The sequence below is a fragment of the Zootoca vivipara genome, chromosome 15 (assembly GCF_965207765.1).
Source record: "Zootoca vivipara chromosome 15, rZooViv2.hap1.1, whole genome shotgun sequence".
Taxonomy (NCBI): domain Eukaryota; kingdom Metazoa; phylum Chordata; class Lepidosauria; order Squamata; family Lacertidae; genus Zootoca; species Zootoca vivipara.
Genome location: NC_142598.1, coordinates 14,071,776 through 14,085,602, shown reverse-complemented (window position 1 = coordinate 14,085,602; position 13,827 = coordinate 14,071,776). Strand labels below are relative to the sequence as shown.

Below are 13,827 nucleotides of genomic sequence, written 5' to 3'. Positions count from 1 at the left end.
AATACTTGAGGTGAAGCTGAATGAAAAGCAGGTGGCGGTGGAATCTGGAATGCATCCTAAAGTTGCTTTGTTGGATTGCTGCTGCTGTAACAACAACAACAACAACAACAACAACAACAACAACAACAACAACAAAATAAAAACAAAGCGATTAAATATGCCACTCTGTGGTAATATTTTATTAGTTGGCTATCTTTGAAAAAAAATGAGCATTACTAATGTGTACATGAAACTTCAAAACAATGTACATATTTGCAATATTGCGAAGAAATTATACAGCATGTCTGTCCTACATGAATTATATTGATTTCCTTTTGAATTGCCTAAATAAACAACCCCCCCCCTCAGAATACATGTAACCTCATGAATAAATAAATAATCAGGAAGCAGGTCATTTCAAGAAACAATCGCAGTGTTTAACATTTCTCAGCTCAGTAAAAGCAAGGGTTGCTAAGACATATTAATCCAGTAGTTGAAGAAGCAATAGGCATTGCCTTATTAAAGGTAAAGGTAAAGGGACCCCTGACAGTTTAGCAATTATGTAGTACAGTATAAAGTGTTTCATAGACATCATCGTAACAATCCTTATGAAAGGATTGTCCCTGTATGTTAGATGCAGAGTTGAGGTTTAGGGAAAGTAACTTCCATAAGGCCACCTACTGAATTTATTTGAAGACTTGAGATTTGTATCAGTTCGCTACAGCTTATAGTTGTAGCCTAATGCCTGCATCATGGCAGAGTAATTAAAGGAATGCTCCAGTTATGATTGATATTATGAACCAGCTGATCCTTTTTTCTTTTCCTTAGTTAAATGTGATCCAGTCCTTTGTATCATTAATAATCTGGATTTTTAGCGTAATCATAGATCAGTTCCGAATTTTTCTTCCAGTCTGTCACCATAGCCCTCTTCTCCAGTAATCCAAATGAGCTAGTGGGTTGGATTCAACTCACTCAGTGCACTAGCAGACGCCCGCTAGTGCAGTGGAACTCCCCCCCCCCCAAAAAAAACCCATTCTCCACCAAACCAGTCTGGAGGGTCAGGAGAACCCCTGGAACTGCACGAGGGGGGAGAACATTGGCGGGTCAGGCCATTTGGCAAGCTGGTGGAACAATTCTTCCCAGTGTCAGTGTTGATCAAAGTGGTTCTAATATCCTACTAATATAGAATCATAGAATCATAGAGTTGGAAGAGAGCACGAGGGCCATCCAGTCCAACCCCCTGCCAAGCAGGAAACACCATCAAAGCATTCTTGACATATGGCTGTCAAGCCTCTGCTTAAAGACCTCCAAAGAAGGAGACTCCACCACACTCCTTGGTAGCAAATTCCACTGCCGAACAGCTCTTACTGTCAGGAAGTTCTTCCTAATGTTTATGTTATATTCCTCAATAACATTAGCCTGTAGTTTCACAGCAACATATTGTTAACCTGTGTTGTTACCCATATAACCCCCTCCTAAATTGTTATCTACAATGAAAATGCCTAGCAGGCTATTCTTATACTTGTTCATTCCTTTTTCTTCTTCTTTTTCATTTATTGTGTGTAACATTTGCCTCTATCCTATAAAATTAATTTCAGCTTTCTAATATATCCGAATCAATTGAAATGCCAGCAGCCAGCTTATCCCCTGCTTGACAACTGTATCGGTCATTGATTAATCGCGGAACCAACGATGACCAAAAGGTCGTCACATCTAATTCCTATTGCTCTTTCTCCAGTGTGTGTGTGTGTGTGTGTGTGTGTGTGCGTGCACATGGCACATACGCACAGGCACACACTGAAAAACAGGACCATCTGCAGACCAGCTGTATCTAGCGCAACATATGCATTCCAGTATGCCACAGAAAAGTGTGATATAGTAAAGTTGACTTAAGCGGGTGCTCAAGATGCAACTAAGCCTTGTGCCGGGTGCCCATACAGTAGAGAGGGCTTGGAATTGTCCCCATTGGTTCTGCCCCTTCATGGCTCTCTTATACTATTTTCTGCAAGTGGTCTGCACATTGGGCTACAAACAACCCATAGCTCCATTTCCTCCCAGAATATGGATCAGGTGTACATATCCTGTTTTCAGACCACTTTGCAGACATCACATCTAATATGAGATTGAGATCAGGCCAGCAGGCATGATCCACACACATTGCCACACGTAAGGCAGAATGACTGAACAGGGAATTTGTCTTCCTATAAGGAGATTTACTGTAGTCAGTCCTGCACAATCACCATCCTAATTCTAATAAACCCTCCAGGTTGTAAGTTGGGGTGAGGGCTCTTGACCCATTAAAAACAAAGAAGGCACCAGAATATTTAAAATAACCCAAAGGTATACTTCCAAAAGTTTTCCAGCCATTAAGCACCTTTATTTCCCATTAGTATTCCAGGAAAAGTATTCCTTGAATGTCTCATTTCTAATGACCTCTTTCTCTTCTGATCATATGTCTCAGAATAATAATAATTTTCAACCCACATAATAATTTTGACTCTCTTTTTAAAATACCATTCTGTTGGTGCAGGTCCTTGTACCAGATACTTCCTCTTTGTCTCATTTTGTCCTATACGCTACAGAACGCTTTGAATAGTTTTGCTACTCCTGCAGTCAGTCCAGCTGGTTTCCTTTGAAACTTTTCCAACTGCACTGCAGATGCTGAACAGCACCGTCTTCTGATGGTTGTATATAAAACCACATAAGACCACTATCTAATCTGTTGTTGATCCATTAATTGTTCCTCAATTAGTGCAAATTTTTTACACATGTGAGTACTTAATTTATCGTAATCACTTCCTGTCTGCAGTTCTGAAGGTTCCTTAGGAGACTATCATGTGGGAAAAGATCAAAAACTTTGCTTCAAAACGTATTAAGTTCAGTGAATTCCCCCGCCAACTGAGCCAGATATCTAGACTGATCTGGCATGATTTGTTGTTAGCTGCTATTAAGATCATCTTAATCTCTTCTTAGAATCCAACCCCTGGAAGCCCCATGACTGCTTCTAGGGGGAGAAACACTTTGCATGCTTATTGAGATTACCTAATGTGTACTCAAGAAGCTTTTGGAGTCCTTATCTGCACACTAGCCAAAATAGACATTACATGCAGATCCATATAATGTCACCCCACTCAATGTCCATTTTAAAACCAGAAGTAGCTACCGGTACTTAACTTCTGGAGGGACAAGCAGAGAAATGGTAAGGAAAGGAATTGGCAGTGAAAGGCACTTTCTCTGATATTTAAAATCTCAATATCATCACCATTTTCTCCAGCATTGATTGGCTGATTTTATTTCAAAAGAAGTGATTAAGGTAATCTTAAATGCATCTGTGTCTAACATCTAGTTTATTCTTCATTAACTTCAAAATTTTCTCAGGCATAGCAGCCTGACTTGTGTGTAGCTCTTTTTCTTCATTTTTATAGAGACCAGCACAATATTTTATCCCCCCCCCCTTGGGATCATGTGTATTCTTCATCCTCCAGTACTATAGAAACATTCCTGAGATTTCTCTAGCTTAGCCAGGCAGAATTTAAAGCTACTCCTTGCCCTGACAGGTAGCAATCGTAAGATTTTGAAACTGCTACAAGAAACGGGGTTGGGGTGCCTTCAAATGTGAGGGCTCTTGAAAAGCACTTGTTCTACTGCTGCTGCCCCAAAGCTCCCCTTAACTTTTGAGAAGGGGGAAGGTAGAGGCAATGGGTGGTATTCAACTAAAGTTATACTCAAAGTAGATCCATTCAAATAAATGAACGTGGCTGAGTTAGGTCCATTAATACCCATAGCTCTACTCTAAGTAAACTTTAGTTGAATTCCGCACATTAAGATCACTTACAAAGGACTGAGAAACCAAGCAAACTGCAGATAATGTGCAATATCATGACAAATAGCCTACAGCATAATCCTGCAGGATGTTTGAGTGGAAGGGAAGCTATGCAAGAGTGCCAGTGTGCTCTTGATTTGCTCCCATTCTTCTCAATAGGGCTTTCATAGGAGATTTTGTAAGATTGTGACCTGAGCCAATAGGCATGGAAGGAACGGAGGCCAATTCAAAATATTTTGCATTTTCCTCTTATCATGTAGCATCTGCATATTTCATTACATTTACACTGCTGCTGCTGCCCCAGAACATTTGCTACAAACATTTGCTGCTGCCCAAAAATATGTGTTAAAAGAAGCGTTTTCATTCTCATGACATTTTCATCTGTGTATTCCCCCCCCCCCCAAAAAAAGTTATACGTTTGGTAATAAAGTGCATTGAATTCAAAAAGCGCATTCGCAAATATGTTTGCAGTGTTTTCCTTCTCCCTCAAGGAATAGCATGAAATGCTTATTCTGTGCATCGTGCTGTTTTCTCTATGAATCAAAGACACTTTTCCTTTCTGTCTTTCTCTTTTCTTTCTCTCTCTCTCAACAGGTCATGGGTTATAGGTGCAATAGCTCTGCTCTGCCTATTAGGACTGACCTGGGCCTTTGGACTTATGTATATTAATGAAAGCACCGTCATCATGGCATACCTCTTCACCATTTTCAATTCTCTGCAGGGAATGTTTATATTCATTTTCCATTGTGTCCTCCAGAAAAAGGTAAGGACAATTATTCTATGGTGAAGAGAAATGATGTGGCTATTTCATTGCCTAGCAACTACAGCAAATGTTTGCTGACCGTGCCTTGCATTTTGTGTTGCCGTGGTTGGACTTTGAGCCGGTTCACATTAGAGGTGAGACCAGATGTGTCTGAACCAGCAGTGAAAGCAAGAGGGTACTGCTGGGAGGCACTGTGATTTCACTGAGCCTCTTGGGCTTGCCAATTGTAAGGTCGGCGGTTCGGATCCCTGTGATGGGGTGAGCTCCCATTGCTCTGTCCCAGCTCCTGCCAACCTAGCAGTTCAAAAGCACTCCAGTGCAAGTAGATAAATAGGTACCGCTGTGGTGGGAAGGTAAACGGCATTTCCATGTGCTCTGGCTTCCATTATGCCAGAAGCAGTTTAGTCATGCTGGCCACATGACCCGGAAAGCTGTCTGTGGACAAATGCCGGCTCTCTCAGCCTGAAAGTGAGATGAGCACCGCAACCCCATAGTCGCCTTTGACTGGGCTTTATCGTCCATGGGTCCTTTACCTTTTACTGCTGGATACAGAGTGTTGATATGAACCAGGGGCAGCCAATGTGATACTTTCCAGATGTTGGCCTACAACTTCTGTCAGCCCCAGGCAACCCCTGATATAAGGTATATATGGAAGTTAGGGTTACCCTGCAAATTTATGCCCTCTGAATTTTTTCCTGGGTTTTGGAATTCCAGTTAACATGGCCTGTTTGCAATGACACTGATATGGTAGCAATCCACCATTTTTTCAAGGGGTGTTATCTAAAGGTGCTAGATGAATTCATTTGTTGCAGACCCTACACATGAGTTCACCACCTTCCTGAAGCTAAGCAGGTCTTTGTGTTGTCAGTGCCAGGATGGGAGATGACATGTACGTCACCTTTGTTTCCTTGGCAGAAAAAAAGACACAATATAAACTACTCCCCATCCATTCTAACATTCTGTTTCCAACAGTAGTCTGCCAAATGAAAGGCAATGTGCAGGAATGGAAAGTGTGTCAGACTAGGACAGTGGCGACCTCAATTCAAATCCCTGTTTGGTCATGAAGATCACTGTGTGACATAGGTTAGCCTCTTCTTTACAGGTTTGTTATGAACCAGGAGGATAAAATATACAGCCCCTCAGCTCCTTAATGAATGGGCAGGATTATACACACACACACACACACACACACACACACACACACACACACACACACACTATACACCTGGGAAGTTTACAAGCTGGATAGGGTATTAGCATCCCTCTATTTGTTTCCACATGTGGAATAAAGAAAGAGGAAAGGCTGTATATGATATAATCTCTTAGGCTCTTAAAATAATAAGAAATTTGAGTTTATGTTCCTCATTACTAAAATGGGCAAATATTTTCTAGAAGGTCTTCTATGTGCTCAGTTTTTTTACCATATAATGCATATCTTGTGCGGCTTAGCAAACTTTCCTAAGGTATCTGTTCTCCACATATTTCTCCCCCCAAAAAAATATGTCCAGCTGTAATACCATTATTGTCTGGATTGCATTGGTCTATAGTTGCAGGGTATCATATATAATAATAATAATTTTTTATTTATACCCCGCCCTTCCCGGTTCAGAAACCGGGCTCAGGGCAGCTAACAACAAATTTAAAACACTTAATTACGATACAACATAAAAACAGCATAAAATACAGTATAGAAGCATGAATAACAATAAAATTCAAAGTTCAAAAATCAATTTTGGGGAAAACCCATCCAATAAACATTAGATGGTCATCAGGGCTAGCTGGCTAAATTAGTCCTACTTGGGCCAGCGAGGAGGCCAGGGGAGAGTTAACTGTGGGGGGGGGAGGGAAGAGAAGGGGAATAAAAGATCAGGCTAAATTTAAATTGAAGGCCAGGCGGAATAGCTCTGTCTTACAGGCCCTGCGGAAGGAGGTTAAATCCTGTAGGGCCCTAGTCTCGGGACAGAGCATCCCACCAGGTCGGAGCAATCACTGAAAAGGCCCTGCTGGTGGTGGAGGATAGTCTGACTTCCTTAGGGCCCGGCACCTCTAAACTATGGTTATTCATGGACCTTAAGGTCCTCTGCGGGGCATACCAGGAGATGGCATTAAGCAGTGGTGAGAGACTTGTAAATACATACAGCAACTGAGCATTGTTGTTTTAGTTCTGCCACTGGACTCTCTAGGCCCCACAACTCCTCCTCTTGACTTTTGAGCTGCCGGGTCCCACTTCTTCAGCTGCCAAAGTATGTGGAGCCAGTGGGGGAAACAGGAGCACGGTTAGAGAAAGAAATGGGACCAAAGGGAACCTACTAGCTGGTTTGTTGGCTTAACTCTTAAGAAAAACCAGGAGCCAACTCTAAAAAGTAGGAATTGGTGTCTGGTACAACAATACGGTACTGTTTAAATTCTTGACTGTAGCATTGTGGGGGGTGAGAGGAGATACCGTATTTTTCCATCTATAAGACGCCCCCATGTATAAGGCACCCCCTACTTTTGGGGACTCAGATTTAAGAAAATGGGAGATGTATCCATGTATAAGACACCCCCTATTTTTTGACTTTTTTAAAAGGAAAAAACCCTAGTCTTATACACGGGAAAATACGGTATATTTTATACTCCTTTCCAGGCAGCAAAATGCACAGGTTCTCTTTGATTTGGCTGATAATATGCATAGGACTTCAGTACATCAATTTACATCTATATTGTACTTTTTGAAATGTCATCTTGAAATGCAACCTATACTGTCTCAGCTAATCCTACATACTTATAGCAAACTAATTCTCCAAGTGATGGTACTTAATGTCGCCAAAACGACACTGTTCTCATGCAAGCAGGAGGAATGAGCAGGCTTAGGGAATGCCAAGGTTTGCAGAAGTGTACAAAAACAAACCTCCCGCTCAATGAGGGCTGAGCATGAACAGTGGATGCAGAACACCGACTGACTGTTGGGCACATAAAACTGGAGGGAAGGGGAGTGGAAAAGAACATGGGTGCTCCACACCGCAACATTGTTTTTGCAAGTCTCACTTAGTCTTCTTAATGCTCTCCATTAATTCTTTGTCTGGAATAGCTCAGTTGGTAGAGCATGAGAGTCTTAATCTCAGGGTTGTGGGTTCAAAGTTCCATGTTGGGCAAAAGATTCCTACATTGCAGGGGGTTGGACTAGATGACCCTCATGGTCCCTACCAGCTGCACAATTCTATGATACTCCCTTTGCAAATTTCCTCCAGGTAACGTATGAAATTGTTGAACCATAGGAATAATCTGGGAACTCCACTTGATGCCTTTTGCCAACCTCACACTCATTAACTCATTATCACTTTTTCCAGCCACACACCTACTTTCTGCTAACTCCTATATTTCTCCACATTTTAAAAATGTGTCATAGGATAGTACATTACAAATCCTGCTGATAATAATAGCTCCTAGTAATCCATGCGAACACCAAGCGTGCTCTTTGGGCTAAACAAAATTACAGAGAAGTAGCGATAATCACCCCATTTTCCTCTTGATGGTTATAATTGGTTTATTACAGTGCTGGGCTGAAACCTTTCCTCCCATTTCTCAGAACGTTTATGCCCCTACAAAAGAGAGTACTGGTTTTCGTGCCTCACGCACATGTTGCTGTAGAGTTTCTCAGAATATTGGTGGATGTGGAGTTAAGCTGGCCTTAATCTTCCTGAGTTGGCTGACATTACCGCATGTTTTCCTTTCCATTAAACATTTCTCCTGTGCCTCCTGAACAGAAAAAAGCCCATGTTACCTCATGGCACTTTTCCATGGGCTTTCAACGAAGCACAGCAAATCAAGGAGCGTAGTGACTGAAAACTCGAGAACAGTGTCCTCACTGATTTTGTTCTTAAGAGAGGTCCTCCACCCCTCTTTTAAAACAATATTTCTGCACTGTAGGTTTTTTTTAAGGAGCAAATTTCATTTTAAATTTATCATATGCTTCATGTGTGTTTGCTATGATGCACGCTTTAAAATTTATTGAAAGAAAAACATTCACAATCCCGCTGAATTAAAGGGAAAAGAAAGCAGGGCCCTGCTATAAAATATTGCCATCTATCCCTGACATGCATATGCTTACCTGAACCTGAGGGGACTGAAGAGAAGTTAAACATCAAAGGCAGGAGTCCCTGCTCTAATTTGGGTCTTACTTCCTATGGGGAAAAGCTTCCTTTTTTAGCCTTTGAACATTTTAAAAGGGCAACCGGTTGGTTTTCAAGTCAATGGAGCATGAGGCTTCTGTGTGCAATTGAGTGCTTGATTTGACCTAGAAGGGTGTCCAGGGGGACAATTTAGCCACCGCTAGCCTGAAATATAACAATGCAGGCCTGCTAAAAACCTTTCTACAGTGTCGTTTGCTCTTTCTCAACAACCCTTCAACCAACAGCACTGCAGAGTTATTTTCAGCCTAACCTGCAATGAGATAAAAGCAACAGATAATAATGAAGAGTTGTTGTAAACTGCTCTCTCAGCTTCGACGCAACCTGCAGTTAGGGGTCCAGTCCCTCAGGGCAACACTGTGAGGTTTTTGTAGGCCGGGGTGTGTAGAAGCTAGATTGGGATTTATCAGTAAATAGATTGGTAGATTGCCAGATGATTTGTGAGAGGTCATCCCAAGTTTCCAACTCCCAATGGCAAGGTTCCGGCCTGCCCGTGAGGCAGACTGAGGCAGCCATCTTGGGCAGCAGAATCCCAAAGGGCAGCAATGGGTTCCTGCAAGATCTCGCTGCCACTGTCACTTCTCCTCACTTCTCCCACTGCTGCTGCCAGAGAAGCAAGGAGAAGCGGACTTCTTGTGATCCCTTGCCTTAACCCAGAACCTGCAGCCACGCAACCTCGGTAAGCGAGGCTTCGACAAGGGGCGGCACCTTCCTGTTTTGCCTCAGGCGGCAAAACAGGACAGGCCGTCCCTGCCCAATGGTTGAATGATAGTGGCAGCAAAAAGCTTCCCCCTTGTTCTGAATTAGGCTACTGAAATCAGGAAAGCTTGGGAAGACAGGAATAAATTTGCATGTGAAAGGATTTGTGTTCAAGCTCCATTTCTTACTGAAAACTACTTCCTCAGCTGCACACGTGCTCAAAGTACCTGATAGTGCAATTCTGAAACCGCCTTCCTGAACCGCTTTTTTGCACCTGGCTTCAGCTGATGAATCTCAGAGTTCTAGTGAAAAATTCTGCAAGCCTGACGTCTTTTGTAAACCATTCAGAGCCTGACCTGAGGTAATTGTGAGCATTACATTGCAGGGCTATCATAGGCACTCTCGCACACACACACCAGCCCCATGAAACCTACAACATGGGGAAAGGGAGTTGTGCTTCTTTTGGTGGAGGTTTGTTGTTGTTAATTGTTGTTGTTCCATGGAAAGATCAGAAGCTCTTATTTCTGGTTTGGAGGTTGTTTTTACCTCCAAATCTCAGCAACATTAAATTCTTTCTCCGTTGATGTCTATGGGCAGCTCTGTCTTTTCCAGCCCCGGGAGACATTTAAATATAATAGGTTCTCACTGTGAAGCAGGAAGCGACCTATCCAGACAATGAAATTGTACTTTCTGCCCTTTGTGCTTAGGGTTATCTGTCCTCCTGCTCAAAACACCCCCCTCTATTCCCCTCTCCTGTCCAGTTCTCAGGGGTTTTCTCAGGGGTTTTCCCCTCTCAAGTGTGCCATTCCCCACCCCCCACCCCAGCCCCATAATGGCTCAGATTGTTGAGACACTGCAGCATTCTTTAGCAGTGCAGAGACCATAGCTGCCAAGTTTTCCCTTTTCTCACGAGGAAGCCTATTCAGCATAAGGGAATTTCCCTTAAAAAAAGGGATAACTTGGCAGCTATGGCAAAGATGTTTGCTAGTTTTGCATCCCTGCTGCCATTGCGGCTAATCTCCTTGCTGCCCCCATCTTCACATCTTTGAAGAATGGCCCAAAAGGGCTTCAGTCTCTCCACATTCTATGCCATTGAGTTTGGCACTTTGGTTCCCTCCCCCTGGATTTTTTTCTTGAATGTGTGAACACCTGGGGGTCACCCTGGTTACCCCTGGTCTGCCAGTAGCTCTCCCTTATGCATGAATGGTGCTGTTTTGGCTACAAAATGTTGCAGTGTGAAGTGCTTCTGTCCAGGGTTGCAGCCACTCTGTTGTATCCCCCCCCCCCCAGTTTTCCTCCAAGCCTTAATCAGTATTCCATGCGCACTGAGTAGACGCAATCATCTTTAGGCTAGTTACAGGTAGGTAGCCGTGTTGGTCTGAGTCGAAGCAAAATAAAAAAATTCCTTCAGTAGCACCTTAAAGACCAACTAAGTTTATATTTTGGTATGAGCTTTCGTGTGCATGCATGCACACGAAAGCTCATACCAAAATATAAACTTAGTTGGTCTTTAAGGTGCTACTGAAGGAATTTTTTTATCTTTAGGCTAGTTGAGGTTGAGATTTCTCCCTTCCTTTGTTTTTTGTTTTGTTTGTTTTGGGGTGAGGGTTCTTGGGGGGGTTGGAGACTCATGTGTGCCCAATCCCAGTAGCATCAAATCCTTATTTTTTTCTCCACTGGTATCTATGGGCAACTTACTCTTTTTTCAGCTCCTGGGGAATTTAAAAATAACTTCTCAGTGTGTACCAGGTTGTGACCTAGATTGTTTTTCTTCCTGCCCTTTTATCTGCATACTGTATCTCTGTTCTCCTCTTCCAACCATTCCATTCAGTTTCAGTTTAGTTTTATTGCAGCAAAAGCCAGCAATACAGAATACCATAATTCCAAACAAAAGAAAATCAGCAATAACATCACCAGAGATAAAACAATTACACAAAGGGAATTTGCAATATGTTATTCAATAAAAGAGATTTACATTTCTTAATAACTAAAGTGCAAAATTTGGCCACATCATATGAAACTGGACTTGAGGAATCTTCCAGAAGAAATTTTCGTAAGGTTTCAGAGGATAATGCCAAATAATATTGTAAGGGTGTAAATTTTGATAAAAGGGGTAATATAAGTCGAGCTCGTTCTTTACTATAAAATTCACAAAATAAAAGGATATGAGTGACAGATTCTACCTTGTTAGACATGCAGGGCGACCATTCCATTCTATTATTTTTATTTATTTATTTTATTTATACCCCACCCATCTGGCTGGGTTTCCCCCGCCACTCTGGGCAGCTTCCAACAAATACCAAAATACATTAAAATATCACAGATTAAAAACTTTCCTAAAGAGGGCTGCCTTTAGGTGTTTTCTAAATGTCAGGTAGTTGTTTATCTCCTTGACCTCCGATGGAAGGGCGTTCCACTACCGAGAAGGCCCTCTGCCTGGTTCCCTGTAGCTTTGCTTCTCGCAGTGAGGGAACCGCCAGAAGGCCCTCGGCGCTGGATCTCAGTGTCTGGGCTGAACAATGGGAGTGGAGACGCTCCTTCAGGTATATAGGACCGAGGCCGTTTAGGGCTTTAAAGGTCAGCACCAACACTTTGAATTGTGCTTGGAAACGTACTGGGAGCCAATGTAGGTCTTTCAAGACCAGTGTTATGTGGTCTCGGCGGCCGCTCCCAGTCTGGCTGCCGCATTCTGGATTAATTGCAGTTTCCAGGTCACCCTTCTCCTTCCACCCAAGTGTTAAGGTCTTTTCCCTACACACGCATCTCAGTTCTGTGCTACTGAATTATTAGTAGATCATTGGAGAAATAAACATTCCTAAAGTCCTCCCATTTGTGAATACCGTGAGTAGGGCCTTGAAACACTTTTGAGGTGTTATAATCTGACGAGCATCTTTGAAACAGGACCTTATCCAGAACCCTGCCTGTTGTCAGCTACGGTACTTAGAGCATTATCCCATGCAGTGATTATTATTATTATTGTGCTATGTTATTCTTTCTAAGCCTTGTTGAAATGCACACTTTATGGCAAACTTCTTCTCATTACCAATATATTCTTGTTACAGCTGTGTGCCTCTTAACAGCTCCTTGTGAGCCAGTGTGGTGTAGTGGTTAAGAGCGGTAGACTCGTAATCTGGTGAACCAGGTTCGTGTCTCCACTCCTCCACATGCAGCTGCTGGGTGACCTTGGGCTAGTCACACTTCTCTGAAGTCTCACAGCCCCACTCACCTCACAGAGTGTTTGTTGTGGGGGAAGAAGAGAAAGGAGAATGTTAGCCGCTTTGAGACTCCTTTGAGTAGTGATAAAGCAGGATATCAAATCCAAACTCTTCTTCTTGTGCTTGTAGCCATTGTTACAATCGGATTCTTGGAGTGTAAAAGCACTTAATTTGATTATAGTAAGATGCAGGATCCTTCCAGTGCTCAACTAGTATCCACATTGTAGGATCATAATGTAGACAAAATAAATTAGCAATTTGAAAGATAACCTACGTCACTGGGTAAATTGCCACAGCTTCGCTATATAAAACATACACAATAATACGTATATCCCAGTAGCGGGAGCCAGATTTAGGGCGATACAGGTGGTTTCCCCACACAGGGCTCACAAAATTGAGAAGATCCATAAATGAGAAGTTCCATTTGGGGGCGCCATTTTTATTTTGGCCTCACACAAAATAAGTCCGCCCCTGCCAGAGGGAGAGCATAGCTGTGAGAAGGATTCTGATGACTAAATGCTGATGTTTTTATTTAGCCAATTTGGAAGAATTTGTAACTTGAAAGGCAGTATATGAATACTGGAATAAGAATAGTGATGATGAAGCATGAGACTTCTCTGTAGCTGATGGCACAAAATAATGCTGGTCGGGGCAAACCTTTAGTCTTAGTCCTATTATTCATTCATTTCATGGCTGTTCTTCATTCTTTTTCACTTTTGAGGACCATGCTTATCAATTCCAAACATGTTGGTAAGCCTGTCAATATCAATGGCTCTTAATCAGCTGTGTTGTCTAAAATTCTTCATTTCTGTGAGAAAATATAATTTGGGAGAAGTGGTGGCCCAAAATGAAATGCTATCCATGGACCATGGCAAATATTCAGAGGTGCATAGGTAATACAGTATATTCTCACAGGAAGGCAAAAGGAAATTGGAAAATGTTTTCCTTTCTCTTTGTATATGTAATATAGACTTTTCTTTTTTAAACCCATGCCAGAAAGCAAAAGAAATTACCTAAGTGCCAGTTCACATATAATTTAACTAATACCGATTTTCAGTCATAAATGTAATTACCCATTTATCTTGCATTACTTCAGTTTGACGTTGTTGATGAACATCTCAAAAACAAATCCCTTAGGTCCTCAATGTGTGTTAAAATGTAAAATTGCCAGATGTCATA

General features: G+C 42.1%; 1 protein-coding gene across 7 annotated transcripts in view; it reads left to right on the top strand.

Moving 5' to 3' along the window:
- The window catches only part of ADGRL3 (adhesion G protein-coupled receptor L3), a 506,197-nt gene that overhangs the window by 421,879 nt on the left and 70,491 nt on the right, over window positions 1-13,827 (top strand). For all 7 annotated transcript variants that reach the window (XM_088658771.1, XM_088658770.1, XM_088658773.1 and 4 more), the window contains one exon: window positions 4,397-4,565. In XM_088658771.1, coding sequence (XP_088514897.1) covers window positions 4,397-4,565 — 169 coding nt within the window. The remainder of the gene's footprint in view (window positions 1-4,396; window positions 4,566-13,827) is intronic.